This window comes from Saccopteryx leptura, chromosome 1, assembly GCF_036850995.1.
Source record: "Saccopteryx leptura isolate mSacLep1 chromosome 1, mSacLep1_pri_phased_curated, whole genome shotgun sequence".
Classification (NCBI taxonomy): domain Eukaryota; kingdom Metazoa; phylum Chordata; class Mammalia; order Chiroptera; family Emballonuridae; genus Saccopteryx; species Saccopteryx leptura.
The window spans coordinates 214838732-214858567 of NC_089503.1; the positions used below are offsets into that span (position 1 = coordinate 214838732).

At 41.5% G+C, this 19836-nt stretch overlaps 1 protein-coding gene across 6 annotated transcripts in view; it reads right to left on the reverse strand.

Moving 5' to 3' along the window:
* Nucleotides 1–19836, reverse strand: part of ZNF827 (zinc finger protein 827) — a 167303-nt gene that overhangs the window by 61396 nt on the left and 86071 nt on the right. For all 6 annotated transcript variants that reach the window (XM_066386072.1, XM_066386064.1, XM_066386055.1 and 3 more), the window contains exon 7: nt 17902–17959. In XM_066386072.1, the coding sequence (XP_066242169.1) occupies nt 17902–17959 (58 nt within the window). The remainder of the gene's footprint in view (nt 1–17901; nt 17960–19836) is intronic.

Sequence of the window (19836 nt, forward strand, 5' to 3'; positions counted from 1 at the left end):
AGAAAAGAAAAAGGAAGAAGTTAACCTCTCAAAATCAAGAAAAATCCACAGACTTTATAACTTGTTCCACTAATTCTTTGTTGTTGTGTTTCTCTCTTCTTTCTTATTGTCTTTATTTGTATTTCCTCCACCTCGGTCCATTTATTCTCTGCCCATCTTATGCTACCCTTTTCTTGAACTACACTACCCATAAGTGTTACATTTTATTTCTTTTCTTCATCCTTACTCTCCCTTAGGGTTACACTCCAAAACCCTTAACTCTCACTCTCTCCCCTTTTGTTTTCTTTTTGTTTTTTCTCCCTTTCCTTTTTTTCTTCCTTTGTTTCTCTCTTTTTCTTATTTTTTCCTTTCTATTCGTTCCTTCTTTTCTCCTTTTACTTTTCCTCTCATTTAATCCTCAATTACGAACAAATTATTTAATTTGGGACTAAAGTTTTTTTTGTTTTTGTTGTTTGTTCTTTTTTTTTTTTTTTTTTTTTTTCTGCTTTTGTTCTTGGTTTTCCTTTATTTGTTTGTTTTTGTGGCATTTTGGGTACTTTTTACATTGCTTTTTAACTCACTAGCATTCCTCCCAACCCAAAGTCTCCATTGTATTTAGTCTTCACTCCACTTAATACAACAAATTTTTACTTATTTTTATTTTTTTTCTTCTTTAAATATTATTTTTTCTCTCCTTTTTTCTGTTTCCCTCTTATCCCTCTCATTATATCTTTTAGTCGACCATCACTTACAAGCAAATCATTTGATGCTTGTCTAAGATATCCTCCTTTTTTTTTGCATTTAGTAGGTCCCTACTCCCTTTTTTGCACCTTGAACTCTTCACCCCAAATCAGGCCCTCCATTATAGGCAATTTTTGTTCCATTTAGCATAATATAATTCACAGGTCATCACGATATTTACCTAAAGAGGTGAGAGGAGGGAAGGAGAAGAAAGAAAAAAGGGGGAAATAATACATCATTACTTTTTGTGTGTGTGGAGTGTTTTTTGTTTTTTTGTTTTTTATTTTTTTATTATTATTTTTTTTCTTTTTTTTCCCTTTTTATTCTTTATTAATTTTAATTAAGAATATCAACAAGACCACCTTCAGATGCCAATAAGAAAAAGGAAATCGAATATTATGGATACAAAAGATAGAGAGGTAACACAAATAGATGTGGAAAAATCTATGGAGAAAAGATTTAGCTTACTGGAAGCCTTGGAGCCAAATGACAGAGAATTTAAAATAGAAATCTTAAAAATACTCAGAGATATACAAGAAAACACAGAAAGGCAATTTAGGGAAATCAGAAAACAACTCAGCGATCACAAAGAATATATTACCAAGGAAATTGAAACTATAAAAACAAATCAAACAGAAATGAAAAACTCAATTCACGAACTGAAAAACGAGATAACAAGCTTAGCTAATAGAACAGCCCAGATAGAAGATAGGATTAGTGAAATAGAAGACAAGCAACTTGAGGCACAACAGAGAGAAGAAGAAAGAGACTCAAAAATAATAAAAAACGAGAAAACCCTACAGGAATTGTCTGACTCCATCAGAAAGAATAACATAAGAATAATAGGTATATCAGAGGGAGAAGAGAGAGAAAATGGAATGGAGAATATACTTAAACAAATAATAGATGAGAACTTCCCAAGCCTGTGGAAAGAACTAAAGCCTCAAATTCAAGAAGCAAACAGAACACCGAGTTTTCTTAACCCCAACAAACCCACTCCAAGGCACATCATAATGAAGATGACACAAACCAATGACAAAGAAAAAATTCTCAAGGCAGCCAGGGAAAAGAAGAATACAACATATAAAGGAAGACCTATTAGATTATCATCAGACTTCTCAGCAGAAACTCTACAAGCTAGAAGAGAGTGGACCCCAATATTCAAAGCCCTGAAAGAGAGGAACTTTCAGCCAAGAATACTATACCCATCAAAGCTATCCTTCAAGTACGAAGGAGATATAAAAACATTCACAAATACAGAAAAGATGAGAGAATTTATCAGCAGAAAGCCCCCACTCCAGGAAATACTAAAGGGGGTTTTCCAACCAGATTCAAAGAACAAAAGAAAACAGAACCCCAAGTAACAGCTCCACCAAGAAAACAATAAAACCAAACTTAAACTGTGACAACAAAAGAAAAAAAAGGGGAGAAAGGATGAAGATTAACAGTAGCAAAGGACGATGAAGCGCAGAAATACTCATAAGAAAGGGTACTACAATGAATATGGTAGGTACCCTTTTCATTACTTAATGGTAACCACCCTTGAAAAAACCACCACAAAAACACTTGACTTAAAAAAGGTAGCAACAGAGGAAAGAAGTATGGAATACAAACAAACAAAAACAAATGATAGAAAAACAAAAGAGAAGAATCAAACAAGATACAAAACTAACAGAAAGCAATTTATAAAATGGCAATAGGGAACCCACAAGTGTCAATAATTACACTAAATGTAAATGGATTAAACTTACCAATAAAAAGACACAGAGTAGCAGAATGGATTAAAAAAGAAAATCCAACTGTATGCTGCCTACAAGAAACTCATCTAAGCAACAAGGATAAAAACAAATTCAAAGTGAAAGGCTGGAAAACAATACTCCAAGCAAACAACACCCAAAAAAAAGCAGGTGTAGCAATACTCATATCTGATAATGCTGACTACAAGACAGAAAAAGTACTCAGAGACAAAAATGGTCATTTCATAATGATTAAGGGGACACTGAATCAAGAAGACATAACAATCCTTAATATATATGCACCAAACCAAGGAGCACCAAAATATATAAGACAACTACTTATTGACCTTAAAACAAAAACTGACAAAAATACAATCATACTTGGAGACCTCAATACACCGCTGACGGCTCTAGATCGGTCATCCAAACAGAGAATCAATAAAGATATAGTGGCCTTAAACGAAATATTACAACACCTGGATATGATAGACATCTACAGGACACTTCATCCCAAAGCGACAGAGTATACATTTTTCTCTAGTGTACATGGAACATTCTCAAGAATTGACCATATGTTGGGCCATAAAGACAATATCAGCAAATTTAGAAAAATTGAAATTGTACCAAGCATATTCTCTGATCATAAAGCCTTGAAACTAGAATTCAACTGTAAAAAAGAGGGGGAAAAACCCACAAAATTATGGAAACTAAACAACATACTTCTAAAAAATGAATGGGTCAAAGAAGAAATAAGTGCAGAGATCAAAAGATATATACAGACAAATGAAAATGAAAATACGACATATCAGAATCTCTGGGATGCAGCAAAAGCAGTAATAAGAGGAAAGTTCATATCACTTCAGGCCTATATGAACAAACAAGAGAGAGCCGAAGTAAGCCACTTAACTTCACACCTTAAGGAACTAGAAAAAGAAGAACAAAGACAACCCAAAACCAGCCGAAGAAAGGAGATAATAAAAATCAGAGCAGAAATAAATGAAATAGAGAACAGAAAAACTATAGAAAAAATCAATAAAACAAGGAGCTGGTTCTTTGAAAAGATCAACAAAATTGACAAACCCTTGGCAAGACTCACTAAGGAAAAAAGACGCAGGACTCAAATAAATAAAATCCAAAATAAAAGAGGAGAAATCACCACAGACATCATAGATATACAAAGAATTATTGTAGAATACTATGAAAAACTATATGCCACCAAATACAACAATCTAGAAGAAATGGATAAATTCCTAGAACAATACAACCTTCCTAAACTGAGTCATGAAGAAGCAGAAAGCCTAAACAGACCAATCAGCAGGGAGGAAATAGAAAAAACTATTAAAAACCTCCCCAAAAATAAAAGTCCAGGCCCAGACGGTTATACTAGTGAATTCTATCAAACATTCAAAGAAGACTTGGTTCCTATTCTACTCAAAGTCTTCCAAAAAATTGAAGAAGAAGCAATACTTCCAAACACATTTTATGAGGCCAACATAACCCTCATACCAAAACCAGGCAAGGATGGCACAAAGAAAGAAAACTACAGACCAATATCTCTAATGAATACAGATGCTAAAATACTAAACAAAATACTGGCAAATCGAATACAACAACATATAAAAAAAATAATACATCATGATCAAGTGGGATTCATCCCAGAATCTCAAGGATGGTTCAACATACGTAAAACGGTTAACGTAATACACCATATCAACAAAACAAAGAACAAAAACCACATGATCTTATCAATAGACGCAGAAAAGGCTTTCGATAAAATACAACACAATTTTATGTTTAAGACTCTCAACAAAATGGGTATAGAAGGAAAATATCTCAACATGATAAAGGCCATATATGATAAACCATCAGCCAACATCATATTAAATGGCGTAAAACTGAGGACTTTCCACCTTAAATCAGGAACAAGACAGGGTTGTCCACTCTCTCCACTCTTATTTAACGTGGTGCTAGAAGTTCTGGCCAGAGCAATCAGACAAGACAAAGAAATAAAAGGCATCCACATCGGAAAAGAAGAAGTAAAGGTATCACTTTTTGCTGATGATATGATCCTATACATCGAAAACCCAAAGGACTCCACAAAAAGATTACTCGAAACAATAAACCAATACAGTAAGGTCGCAGGATACAAAATCAACATACAAAAGTCCATAGCCTTTCTATATGCCAACAATGAAATATTAGAAAACGAACTCAAAAAAATAATCCCCTTCACGATTGCAACAAAAAAAATAAAATACCTAGGAATAAACATAACAAAGAATGTAAAGGACCTATATAATGAAAACTACAAGGCATTGCTAAGAGAAATAGAAAAAGACACAATGAGATGGAAAAATATTCCTTGTTCTTGGATAGGAAGAATAAATATAATTAAAATGGCCATATTACCCAAAGTAATATATAAATTTAATGCAATTCCCATCAAAATTCCTATGACATTTTTTAAAGAAATGGAACAAAAAATCATAAGATTTATATGGAACTATAAAAAACCCCGAATAGCTAAAGCAATCCTAAGGAAAAAGAATGAAGCTGGGGGCATTACAATACCTGACTTTAAACTATATTATAGAGCCACAATAATCAAAACTGTATGGTATTGGCAGAAAAATAGACACTCAGACCAATGGAACAGAATAGAAAGCCCAGAAATAAAACCACATATATATGGTCAAATAATCTTTGATAAGGGGGCCAACAACACAAAATGGAGAAAAGAAAGCCTCTTCAACAAATGGTGTTGGGAAAACTGGAAAGCCACATGCAAAAGAATGAAACTCGACTACAGCCTGTCCCCGTGTACTAAAATTAATTCAAAATGGATCAAAGACCTAAATATAAGATCTGAAACAATAAAGTACATAGAAGAAGACATAGGTACTCAACTCATGGACCTGGGTTTTAAAGAACATTTTATGAACTTGACTCCAATGGCAAGAGAAGTGAAGGCAAAGATAAATGAATGGGACTACATCAGAATAAAAAGTTTTTGCTCAGCAAGAGAAACTGATATCAAAATAAACAGAAAGCCAACTAAATGGGAACTGATATTTTCAAACAATAGCTCAGATAAGGGCCTAATATCCAAAATTTACAAAGAACTCATAAAACTCAACAACAAACAAACAAACAATCCAATAAAAAAATGGGAAGAAGACATGAACAGACACTTCTCCCAGGAAGAAATACAAATGGCCAACAGATATATGAAAAGATGCTCAGCTTCATTAGTTATTAGAGAAATGCAAATCAAAACTACAATGAGATACCACCTCACCCCTGTTAGATTAGCTATTATCAACAAGACGGACAATAGCAAATGTTGGAGAGGCTGTGGAGAAAAAGGAACCCTCATACACTGTTGGTGGGACTGTAAAGTAGTACAACCATTATGGAGGAAAGTATGGTGGTTCCTCAAAAAACTGCAAATAGAACTACCTTATGACCCAGCAATCCCTCTACTGGGTATATACCCCAAAACCTCAGAATCATTGATACGTAAAGACACATGTAGCCCCATGTTCATTGCAGCACTGTTCACAGTGGCCAAGACATGGAAACAACCAAAAAGCCCTTCAATAGAAGACTGGATAAAGAAGATGTGGCACATATACACTATGGAATACTACTCAGCCATAAGAAATGATGACATCAGATCATTTACAGCAAAATGGTGGGATCTTGATAACATTATACGGAGTGAAATAAGTAAATCAGAAAAAAACAAGAACTACATGATTCCATACATTGGTGGAACATAAAAACGAGACTAAGAGACATGGACAAGAGAGTGGTGGTTACCAGGGGTGGGGGGAGGGAGGACGCAGGAGGGAGGGAGGGAGAGTTAGGGGGAGGGGGAGGGGCACAGAGAAAACTAGACAGAGGATGACGGAGGACAATCTGACTCTGGGTGAGGGGTATGCAACATAATTTAATGACAAAATAACCTAGACATGTTTTCTTTGAATATATGTACCCTGAATTATTAATGTCATCCCATTAACATCAATAAAAATTTATTAAAAAAAAAAAAAAAAAAAAAAAAAAAAAAAAAAAAAAAAAAAAAAAGAAAATTTTACTACTAACACAGATACAAAAGTGGGCAGTAGGTATAAAATGGTTGACTACCCCTGGTTTAGATACTCATTTTTTAGAAAAACCAAATAAGATGATTTTCATTTTCACCTTAAATTCACTTTTAGGCAGTACTTGTTTTTTCTCAAACATTACTGTCTTTGATTCCTTTCTTTGCAAATAATTTATAATAGAATTATAAATGCTTAATATTTTAAAATATGATTACATGTCTATATGTTGTAACATATTTATAAATGACTACATTTGAAATATATTAAAAATGCTTAGTTCCATAGAGTTTTTAAAAAGAATTTCAAATACTTAAAAAAACACCAGTGAGGTCATTTTGTTCTGGGAATATATATGGTCCCCTTAACTTCCACCTTGGGCTCCTGATTTCATTTTGGATGAGAGATTGTGTAGCTTTGTTTCTTCTGAAACAGGCGCAGACACGAACATTTTAGGGAGAAAAGTCAGTGCCCATTTTCCTATGGACATTTGTAGAGTCAGTTAAAAAGTTAATTTATAAATGGGCCCTGGCCAGTTGGCTCAGCAGTAGAGTGTCAGCCCAGTGTGTGGAAGTCCCAAGTTCAATTCCTGGTCAGGACATACAGGAGAAGCACCCGTCTGCTTTTCCATCCCTCCCCCTCTCCTTCCTCTTTCTCTCTTCCCCTCCTGCAGCTGAGGCTCCATTGGAGCAGGGTTGGCCCCAGGCGATGAGGATGGCTCCATGGCCTCCACCTCAGGCACTAGAATGGCTTTGGCCACAACAGAGCAACAGCCCAGATGGGTAGAGCTTTAACCCCTGCATGCTGGGTGGATCCCGGTCAGGTGCATGTAGGAGTCTGATTACCTCCCCACTTCTAACTTCGGAAGATACAAAAAAAAATAAAAAATAAATAAAAAGTTAATTTGTAAATGAAAGAAAAGTGTTAACATTGCTTGTGAACACTGTCCTTCCTTTTTTAATACCACAGAAATGAGGACCCCTATTCCTGAATGACGTTATTTATTTATTTACTTATTTTTTTTCCCCCTGTATTTTTCTGAAGCCGGAAACGGGGAGAGACAGTCAGACAGACTCCCGCATGCGCCCGACCGGGATCTACCCGGCACGCCCACCAGGGGGCGACGCTCTGCCCACCAGGGGGCGATACTCTGCCCCTCCAGGGGGTCGCTCTTTTGCGACCAGAGCCACTCTAGCGCCTGGGGCAGAGGCCGAGGAGCCATCCCCAGTGCCCGGGCCATCTTTGCTCCAATGGAGCCTCGGCTGTGGGAGGGGAAGAGAGACAGAGAGGAAGGAGAGGGGGGGGGGGTGGAGAAGCAGATGGGCGCTTCTCCTGTGTGCCCTGGCCGGGAATCAAACCCGGGACTTCTGCATGCCAGGCCGACGCTCTACCATTGAGCCAACCGGCCAGGGCCTTACTTACTTATTTTAATAAAAGGACCCAGGATGCACGTCAGCGGCCATGGGGGTGGAAAAGAGCGGTCAAGGTTAAAAATGACTGGGGGGGAAGAGGGCAAGGGGGTCTGCGACCTGAAGATGACCCTGACCATCCAAAACAGTACATTCCTTATTCAAGCTTAAAAAGGATACAACAGAGAAGACATCCTGTGACCCCAGTGGGCCAGGCCTGGGAGCCTGGTCATCTATCAAGTGGGGTGCACGCATTTTAAAAGAAAGAAAGACCATAGGGAAAAACTTTAAATTAATGGTTCTACATTGGCAAACTTTGGCACTTGAGGCATTTATCTGCACACGGAGGCTGGCACTGCAGATTCAGTGGGTTCTAAATGGAGCTTGTGGGCAGATGGAGAACCAAGGTCACTGCATCATTCTATTGCCCCGACAGGCACCCAGATAGACTTTAATTTGTGAGGTGACAAGAAAGGTATGTATGTTTCTTTCTCCTCTTAGTCCATTGGCATGGCTGGGCACTTGGCTGGTGCCAATCGATACAACCTTCTCAGCAATTAAAAAGCCAATCAAATATGTTGTTAATTTTGTAAGGCATGCCATGGTATTGTATGTTTTAGAGACAGATATCAAAGAATCTGGCGTGAACATTATGATGTCTGGGATGTACTTTAAAATATAGGGGAAAAAAAATTGGTGGAGTAAGCCTGGAAAGTGTTTGTTTAATCTGGGTGGTGGGGACATGTGGATTTATTACATTATTTCTTCTACTTTTGTTTTGATATTTTACATCATTAAACAAGATCATTAGCAACAATCAAACAAAGTTCAATCCATACAAACCACCAAGTAAAATAATAAGTGACAGTAAAAGAAAATATACAAGAGAACAAAACCAATGACTTCCCCTGAAGAAAACGCTTGATAACATGAGGAGCTATTAAATATAAAGGTTTTAACTATAAGGTCTATTTCTTATCCCCTCCCAAAGGGTTAAAAAAAATTTTAATGATAAAGCAGAGACCTGTGAATTATTTATTCTCTCTCTCTCTCTCATTAGCTTATGGTAGGTTCAACCTTTCTGAAAGTCAGAAAATTCACAACAAAAGTCTGAAAACTGTGAATGCTCTTTTGAGTCAATGTATTCCAGGACCGTTTATATTAGCAACAACTTGGGAAAACAAAACCAAACCCCCATAGCCAATAACAAGAGACTAATTAAACATATTATGACACATGCAAACACTGAATCCTATGCAAATATGAAAAGAATAATACTGAGTTATGTTTATTGACATGGAAAGAAGTTCTTAATATATTGCTAGGTAAAAAGAGAAGATTACAAAACTGTATATCCAGTGGTATCTCATTTTTATAGGAAAATACATGTATAGAAACAGAAAAAAGTTCAGCCAGGATAGACACCACCAACTTAGCAGTGGTTATCTGGATAGAAGACTGATCATTAGTGATTATTTTTTCTTCTTAATGTTCTCTGGGAAATAAAAGTTATTTTTAAAACTTAAAAAAAGGTTGCCAAAATTAATGTAATGTTGAATGTCAGCTGTCATTAAAAAAAAAAAAAAAGAATAAGCTGCTCTGGCCGGTTGGCTCAGTGGTAGAATGTCAGCCCAGCGTGTGGACGTCCCGGATTCAATTCTTGGTCAGGGCACACAGGAGAAGCGACCATCTGCTTCTCTACCCACTCCCCCTTACCTCCTCCAGCAGCCATGGCTCAACTGGTTTAAGCAAAGTTGGCCCTGGGCACTGAGGATGGTTCCATGGCCTCTCCTCAGGTGCTAAAATAGCTCGATTGCTGAGCAACAGAGCAGTGACCCAGACAGGCAGAACGTCACCTGGTAGGGGGCTTGCTGGTTGTCTGGGTGCATGCAGGAGTCTGTCTCTGCTTCCCTGCCTCTCACTTAAAATATTAAAAAAGAATAAGCTTTATGGTTTAGGATCATTTATCTTTATTTTAAAAGAGACTCTCAAGGGAATGCTGAGGTCACTGGTTCAAAACCCCGAGCTTGCCTGGTCAAGGCACAGATGAGAAACAACGAGTTGATGCTCCCCCACCACACATACACCTTTCTCTCTTGCCTCTCTCTAAAAATCAATAAATAAATCTTTTTTTAAAAAGTAGCATTACAGCTGTTCATATGGAACATAATACAAAATTAATAAATAATAATACAAATAATAATACAACAATAAACTGTTTCGTGTACTCCTAACTGTAAAGCTACTTTAAAAGGAAAAAAAAAACAAACCCTCAGCCTTTTAAAAGTAATCCAGGGGGATGACATAATTGAAGGCAGTTGTAAAAGACACAGGCAGGGATAACCTCATGTAATTTATGATCCTACCAGGATCAGTCCATTTCAGTAGCAGATGGCCAGAAGCTGTCGAAGAAAGAGGCTGTTTCAAATATCAGAACAATAGAGCATCTCAGGCAGAAAAAAATATTGGTGATTTTCTTTTTTTTTTAAATTTTCTTCCCTGAAAAGTACAAATGGCTTCTATTGAGGGTTGTCTTAGAGGCAGGCCAACCCGTACAACCTCACACCAAGTTTTCAAGGAACAATTCCCGTTGCTGCGGCTGGAGCATTCATCCACTGTGCAGCCAGGAACCTTCTCAGGACAGGGAGCACAATGCCGGGCCTTGTGGAGGGCCCTGTGGCCAGGGGCCGGCCCAGAGGCCCGAGCCAACCGCAGGCCACGGAAGTGAACCCGCACGTCTGGGTCCACAAAATGTCAGCCAGTGCAGGGACCTGGATCTCCCGCAGGAATCTGACTTTCTGTAGAAACAAGGACAGTGGGCTCTTGGCTGAGGGGAGCGGAGAACAGACAACTCAGTCTCCTCTGCAAGGACGCACGACTTGGTCCTGTGGGAGCTGGAGGGGACGCAGGTGAAACGCGGGTGCCCCCAGGTTTGGGCCATCATCCAGGAGGGCTCCCCCCCACACTCCCCACTCCGGTCAGCCCTTGCATATTTGTTATCTTCCTAGCGGCTACCATGGGACAAAGCCCAGAGAAGAAGAACCAGAGTGAAGCCGGCAGCTAAGCCACACAGACCTTTCAGTCCTGTCCCCTCTGCATCACCTGTCAAAGGTGACCAGGAGAAAATCTAGGTTCTGGGTGTCCACTTACAGAGACCCAGAGATTCACGCTCTGATCCTGGCTGTTCTGAGTGACACAGTCAGGATGGGACGCTGCTGCAAGCCTGGAGAAATGAAGGCAAGAGAGCCCATGGAAACTGAGACAAGCAAGAGCACAGCTCGCTGCCGACCTCGAAGGGATGTCAATGAGCCTCTTCGCAGTCACACAACACTAAACAGTTCTGGCAGCTGCTGTTTCAACACAGCAGTTCAACACAGGTGTCACAAATGGGAGCACGAAATGGCAGAGGGGGTACCTATAGACAAGGGAGGCTAAAGACAGATAAAAGTGCTGAGAAAGGTTTGGTGGAATAAGGAAAAAGAACCCTCAAATGGCAGCAATGCACCAAGTAGTCTCACCCTATTCCCCCTTTTTAAAAAAATTTTATTTATTTTTTATTTTATTTTTTTGTATTTTTCCAAAGTGAGAAGCAGGGAGGCAGTCAGACTCCTACATGCGCCTGACCAGGATCTACCCGGCATGCCCACCAGGGGGCGATGCTCTGCCCATCTGGGGCGTCGCTCTGTTGGGCCAGAGCCATTCTAGCACCTGAGGCAGAAGCCATGGAGCCATCCTCAGTGCCCGGGCCAACTTTGCTCCAATGGAGCCTCGGCTGCGGGAGGGGAAGAGAGAGACAGAGAGGAAGGAGAGGGGGAGGGGTGGAGAAGCAGATGGGCGCTTCTCCTGTGTGCCCTGGCTGGGAATCGAACCTGGGACTTCCACAGACAGGGCTGATGCTCTACTGCTGAGCCCATTGTTGAGGGCCCCTATTTTTTTTAAATGATCCATTGTTTTCCAAGATCAGTTTTAATTTCTTTAAAAAATGAAAACTCCAAGAAAAATGGAAAAGGATGGATTGTCAATGAAAAGACTGTCAAGTCGCTTGTGCCTGTCAGGGCACCTGTGGATGGTGAGGTAGGCTGTGCTCTGCACTCAGGTTCCATGTTCGGGGGTGGGGGCACACTTAACATCACAGACACCAAAGCTTTACATATTTATTGTGACTAGTATTCCAGTAGATGGCAGTGTCTTGGGGAAGGGAGCTTTTTAAAAATTTGCAATGGCCCCCAACAGCTGCGACTTCCTTAAAAAACACCGCATGTCTTAACGAAAGGGACGCCATGAAATAAGCAATCATTTCCATGTTTTAGAAATAGAATTCTCAGCCCATTTGAACTTAAAGTCATATAATTTAGAGGGTTAAGAGAATATATGGAGAGGGACTCACAAACCACTGATTTCATTTGCTTTCCTCCCTCTTTTCTTACTTGCCTCTATCTAATCCAGACTTCTTTGTATGTCATCTTTTACTTTTTAAGGTAATGGGAGCATTGTTCTCTTATGCCTTTCAAAAAATGAACAGGGAAGATTGCACAAATTGAGGCAGCACATTATCCTTTTACAAATTTGTGCAATTTCTGTTACTGAATCATAAATATTTAAGGGCATGCATCCAAACCGTCACGTGGGAAAAAGTCTATTTTGAACACTTCCAAGTACATATGTCTTTCAGTAAACACTAAGTGTCATTATCTATATAAATCATAGAAAAACAGCCCTCCTTTCAAATTTTGAGAATTGGGCAAATTAAATGTTGGTCGGCACAGCATGATACAAATCTACCTTTCTCTGACTTTCATCACTTCTGCTTTTTGTCTCATGATGGAGAAAAGAACAATTCAGGTAAACACTTCCTTGCTTTTGGAATAAAGCAAGCCAGGTGTGAGAAGTTTTTCTTATAGGCCTGCAATTTTATATCCCCATGGACACTGAATTATTAATGGGGAGAAGAGAACAAATAACCAAGAGAGGGTTCTTGGCAGCCATTGTTTGAAGATCATGGTGTTACACAACATTGAGCATGTCCAATTCACCTGCCAGGAGCTATCTGATTCTTACTCTAGGGTTCCATTTTCCTATTTTGATCTTATCCAGCATCTGGCTGGGTGATGGTCCATGGCAGAAGATGGAGATCTTCTTTTTGTTCCATTAAACTCTGGGATCTGGTTGAGATATCATGCCTCATATGTTTTCATCTACAAACAATCATAGTAGCTGGTTCCCTGTTCCCTGTAGGACCTAGGCGTGTGCGGGTGAAGAAGGAAATAGAAAAATCAGGCTTTTTATTAGTCTCTGAGGTGTTTAGTCCTTCTGTTCTCATGGGCCAGGCTGCACAGTCTCCTCATCTCATTTGTCAGGTAGAATGGCATTAAGAACACACTGTCCACTATCTCAAAGGAGACACACAGGCTCCTTTACACTTGGATTGGATTTTCTGGACTCTAAGGTGAAACTGGCAAAGGAATGGCTGTTTTAGCCTTTACAGTGAAGTCTCAACTAAAGGACTGATTCAATGGAGGTACCCAAGCAGGCACAGAAGATGGGAGGGGCGGGGTCCAGGCGCTGGGGAGCGGGACCACACGAGCCAATCACTGCGGCTGCTCAGGAGAAGATTTCTGCCTGGCTACACGGCGCACTTTGCCGATGGTTTTTCTCCTTTACTTTTGGGATGATGATCCCAATTTAAGCAGCTGAGCCTAAATTTTTAGAATAATAAAAAAAGAAAAGCATTCTCATACCAATTACTAACACGTCTAGGATTTACTTCAAAATAATCCAAGGGGAGGGAAAAGGAATAAAAGGAGAGGATGAAGGGAATAATATGGGTCACGAATTGATAACTGTTCAAACTGAATGATGGGCAAGTTCTCTATTTCTGAAATTTTCCATTGTAAGATTTAGAAAAAAAAAAAATGAGTCAGAGAACCAATGATCCAGAAACCTGCTAGTGATTAGTTTCAACCTTTAGCTTCACCTAAGCCTCTTTTTAAAACACTGCTAACAAGGAATGCTGTCTAACATCATTTTCTCTCTCCAGATCTCCCTACATTATAACAGAGATATTAAAAAACAGCCGTAAGTGCCCATGAACAGCTGTGACCAGGCAGGGTTTGACGAGGAGGGGGAGGTACAATCACCAGCCCATGGTGGGTGGCAAGTTCGCCGTACCCACGTCCACTGGCTTCCTGATCTCTCGGTTCCTGGGCAGGGGAACCGGCACCCCCGTGTCGCACTGGTAAGCACAGACTGAAATGCCAGGCTACAGAGTGTTTCATCCTGGGGTGCTACACTCTTCCCCGGTCCTTGCGGTTGGAGTGAGAGTCCAGATCAATGATGATAAACAACGGTGGGGGAAGTGGTGGGCGTACAAAGGACAGAGCGTCAGTTCCTCTCTCGAGCAGGGCACCGTCATGTCTCTCTCCTCCTGCCCCTGGATGTCAGACCCCGCGAGCAGGGGATCTCGCCAAATGGAGGAGCTCACTGGCATTTGGAAGACCTTGATCTGAATCACTTCCCTGAGGCCTGCGTCTCTGGGCTGCCTGTCCCCGTGAACCGTCACAGTTAAATTAGGCTCTTGGTTACATGTACCTAGCAACGCGCAAACATGGATGATTCCGAATTTGATTCCAATCATGAGCCATTGTTCTGGACAGTCGGCTGCTTCTAGGAAATCAAACATGAGAAATCTGACGAACTAACCAAACATCTCACTAAGTACTTATAAATCTGGAGATATGGAAATTTAGAGATGATATAAATCTTTTTGAAAAGTGTCCCTAATCATACCTGTAAGAAAAACCCAGAAGCTGACCTTGTGTATAGAAAAGAAACCGGGACTCAGAGAAGAAGGGAGAGAGTTGGCATTCTTTCCTCATCCCTGCTATCAGTGAACTCAGGTTAAAGAGGATTTCTTGGCACGAAGCAGCCTGATTCTCTTTCACCTGAAGTAATGAGGTGAGAAGGTAAAACAGAGATCTATTTGAGGAAAGGCTAATTGAGCAAGTTGCCTACTCCAAGGAAAACTACAAACACACGGAGGATGTTGTAGAAGAACAACAATAAACCAAGAGCTCTGTGCTGCTGATTGCCGAACACTAGCTCATGGGGACTAGCTCATGTTGTATGGGACTCATAGGAAGTGCCTCTTCCTTCACTTTGGGCAAAATGTCAAATTTCTTCTTGCTCCCAGCAAGAGGAGAATTTAAGGACTGCTTCATTTTTGCCAAATGGCTAACAAAAAATGTTTCTCTTTGATCCTATAATCCTGCCCGAGCTCCAGCCAAAGCAATTTGGGCTATGAGGCACATTTCAGTTGTTTGGGACTAGTTCAAATCCCCTCTTACCTTTTTCTAGAGGACACCGGAAAAGCATACAATGACATGGTTTTGCCGCACCCCTTTCTGTTTTATCAGTATTATCATGTGATCTTAAAGAGCCAGCAGAGACCCTTCCAGGAGACGCTGGGTCCTGCCTGGAGCCCGCAGCACGCCCACCCGAGATGCTGGGAGTTCTGGCTGCTCAGGGAGGGTGAGAACCGCCCTCACCTGGGAGGCTGCACGCCCGTGCTGAAGTTAGTGAGTACTACAGGGGTGCAAAGAGCCATGCCCTCGCCTCGAGGCAGGATTCTTCCACTGTGCAGTTCCTGTCCCAGGACTCTCTGCAGGAGAGCTGAAGCTTGAATCCGGGTAAAACCGCCTGCTCGCTTAGTAACTACGCCTCCCTTCTCCGACCCCATCACTTCCCCACAAGTTCCTCTGAGAATACTCAAAAAAGGCCCTCCACAGGAACCCCCACCTCGGGCTCTGCTGCTAGGGAACCTAGCCTGTGACATGTCGAGAAGCCTATGGAAGCCATTTAAAATGAGCATTTGTTATTTTTATCCTGCCACCTTCCAAGGTCTACCAATGTGGCCAACTTCATGTGTTTAACCCACAGACACAAGCACATAACACCAAACAGCCTTCAGAGTACAGGTAGAAGGTAGGCTGGAATCCACAGTCGCCTGTATCGCCTATCTGAGCATCCCATGTAACATGAAATTCTTTCCATCTGCCTGACTCCCAAAGCAATGCACAGACCTGATCGCACCTATCGCCTGCGTACCTATCCAAGGAGATAAGGCTGACACCACTGTTCTGTTCTATTGGAGGGAGGTCCCTTTCCCTAACACTGTCTCAACTATCTGAGAGGCAAGCGGGCTCTGTTTTAATTACTGCCTGATATGTGATATTCTTCAATTCCAATTTGTAGAATAAAAAGAAACCACAATTCAGGTAAGGTTTGACCAAGCACTGTCCACATGCCTGATGATACTCTGAGGTCAATTCCAACCATATCAAAGAGAAAAACGTCGTTTGTCTTTTGTAGCAAGAATTAAAAACACAATGTTCCCATCAGGGAGCACCTATGTTTGCCCAGGAAAGCAAAGTCCCCTGACTTAAAGCCCCGGAAGGGGAGGTAGCCACTCCCAGAGCAGCTCTTCCACAGCGGCAGGGTCCGCGCTGGCCGGCGCTCGCCTCCAGCAGTGCAGCGTCAGCTGACCAGCAGCAGGGCTAGTCCCTTCCTTTCAGCCGGCAGAGGGATGGGCAGCCTACCCGGCTGGCCTCCTCCAGCTGCCTCTAGCCAAGGGGAAGTCTCCTTACCCACCGTTGTTAGAGGCATTGGCTCTCATGCAATTTTTTTTTTTTTTTTTTTTTTTTTTTTTGCATTTTTCTGAAGCTGGAAACAGGGAGAGACCGTCAGACAGACTCCCGCATGCGCCCGACCGGGATCCACCCGGCACGCGCACCAGCGGGCGACGCTCTGCCCACCAGGGGGCGATGCTCTGCCCATCCTGGGTGTCGCCATGTTGCGACCAGAGCCACTCTAGCGCCTGGGGCAGAGGCCACAGAGCCATCCCCAGCGCCCGGGCCATCTTTGCTCCAATGGAGCCTTGGCTGCGGGAGGGGAAGAGAGAGACAGAGAGGAAGGCGCGGCGGAGGGGTGGAGAAGCAAATGGGCGCTTCTCCTGTGTGCCCTGGCCGGGAATCGAACCCGGGTCCTCCGCACGCTAGGCTGACGCTCTACCGCTGAGCCAACCAGCCAGGGCTCTCATGCAATTTTTTCAAGCACTATCTTCCTTCTGCTTTTTATGTGTCTGCCCTCCCATGAATGCCATGCAATAAAACGCTGGCGTTTCCTCCGTGATGCATTATCAGCCCGCAGCCGGGGCTGGCACCCTGGTCTCTGCCTGAGTGGGGCGGTCCACAGACACAGACCCAGCGCTGGTCACAACTGTCCCACCCACTACACTCCCAGGTCCAGAAACGTCTTCGAAGAGTATAAGAATATCTATTTCACAAAATTACTGTCAGGAGTAAAACACAAGAGCACATGGAAACTCCCCAGCAAAGTGACATCACTGACTGCATTTCCCCATGGATAAGAAGCAACTTAATTTTGGGGCTCGATATTTGAAAAAGAAATGTATTACACAAAGTTACTGAACTCAAGTTTTATTCATCATAAAATTCATACAGTTTCTCATCACTGTCAAAACTCCCATCCATTAGCTTGTCCTCATCTGTGTCTGACGACAAATCACTGTCTTCAACAATGAGCGCAAAAAAAAGCGCAAAAAAAGTGGGAAATGCAAGTTAAAAAAAATCTACAACCACTGTATGAGACGCACCCAGTTTTTAGACCCCAAATTTTTCAGGAAAAAGTGCGTCTTATACATGGGGAAATATGATAAATGTTTAATAAATACTAATGATCCCCCATCTTGGTTATATTTCTGCCAACCAAAGTTCTCACACAAAGCGGTGGTCGAGCGTGTGGCTCCTTTGAACCCAGTGGGAGAAAACAGTTTTGGAAACCATGTTCATCAGGTGCGGTGGCCAGATGCCCACCCAAGGGGCGTGCTAAGAGAACCCCCTATAAAGTGCCTACCTGGTGGTCGTCCGGATGGTGTTTTCTTTTGTGTGATTGTGCTCTTTGCTCACTTTTTCTGTTAAGGAGAAAGAACAAAACACGCCTCAGGTCATTCACAACTCAGCTGTGTTTCTTTAAGGGTTCTGCAGAAACAGCCCCAACATTTCTCTTTATGTCCTGTTGTTTCCTTTTTGCTTTCTTTTATAACCCTCCATACCTTCCCTGTCTTATTGGTAAAGAGCATCATCAGGAGCATGGACACAGCAGCCACAATTTCACCCACCAAAGGAAAACGGTTACCAACAAATTTCAAGCGTGTTGTGTGGTTTTAATCAGGCCCAAGTAAGTTAAAGTACATACAAACATGCATGCACGCATGCAAAAGATAGTCGTTTCCACTAGATCTTTCCCTAGCTGCAAATTTCTGCTTTCCTCTGATTCAGCATGAAAACTGCCGTTGTTGCAACTGTTCCGCTTCTGACTTTGATGACAACCTTTAAGCATTCTGTATTGTCAGGCCCCTTTGTGAAAACGGGATATAAAAACAGCCCTAACACCTCTGGGTGCTGCCGTCATCTAGTGCCTATTCTGATAAATGTCACAAAGGACAAAAAAAAAAATATCATTAGACAAGAGGAGGTAAACCTTCCCTTACTCTGTCTGGAGGTCTGTATCTACCAGCTGTCAGAAATTATTTAATTAGCTTTCAAGAACACAAAAGTTGAACTCTGGCCTCCCCAACGCAGTTCAAATGTGAGGATTCTGCCCTGACTGTCACAACTCTCAATGGCTTCTTTTAAGTATCCAGAGAAAACCTGGCCAACTCTACAAGGGTTTCAGGTTTCAACGGCAGGGCAAGTAAAAAAAAAAAACACCAAAAAAAAAACTCCCCCCAAAAAACAAAAACCACCCAACTTCTAATCTTATGGATTTTTGGAAAAATTTCAACAGAGATTTACAACATCTATCCCCTACTCGTAACAAGAGTCTGAGGCTGCTGCATGCCAGTTTGTGTGGACAATTCCTTTCTGTCCACTCACCAGTGACAATGAGGGCGAATTTAGATTCCCAGGCAGTATTCTTTTAGAAAGCAGGAAATCGGGGCTAAGTGACTTGCCTGAGGTCACCCAGGCAGTTGTGACAGCGCCAGGACAGAACTCTCAGACACAAAGTTTTTTGCTGATAGCAGACTGTGATAATGTACTCTCAGAGACGGGAACTCTGAAAAGAAGCCCACTGGCCTCACTTTCAAGAATTTTAACTACTAAATCATTTTCAAAGTTATACTGTCCTTAGATATGTTTTTAGCCTGAAAAAAAAAAAAAGCACCTTGCAAGTTTTGGAGCTTTTTGGAGCTTGCAAAGTTCTATGTGTCCTATTAAGGTGACAGAATTAACTGTCTCCACTGTGGAAGAGCTCTGCACAAATACATCCTTGTTTGATAAACTTGAGGGCTCCATTTTCAGCTCCAACTGTATGTTCACAGGTACAGGGTGTGTCACTGGGCCCACGAGAGGGTAGACTGTCACAATGGCACACAGATTCTAGCTTCTTTTGTCTTTCCAAGTATTTTTCTTAACGGGGAAAACAAGTGACTCCTTAAATAAGGAGGCATCTAACGGGTGCTTTCAATTTGTTATCCATAAGAAAAAAGTTTACCCAACATTAGTAACAAACTTGACTGATGCCTGAACTTCAATATGTGGACCATGTATTGACTGTGGACAAGGGAGGTGGATCTCTACGTACATCTCAGTCTTGTTCGTGTATGTACCACCAGTCTCAACCAGGTCAAGAGAATCTGGTAAGACCCAAAGTATGCAGAAAGTATGTTCAAAGAATATAACAAAGGGAAAAATTCGATACGAGAACCCTCGACGATTCTATGGAGACACTTAGCTCCACTGGTTCTTACTGCACTTTTGAATTCCAAGTATTTGAAGTAGACACAGC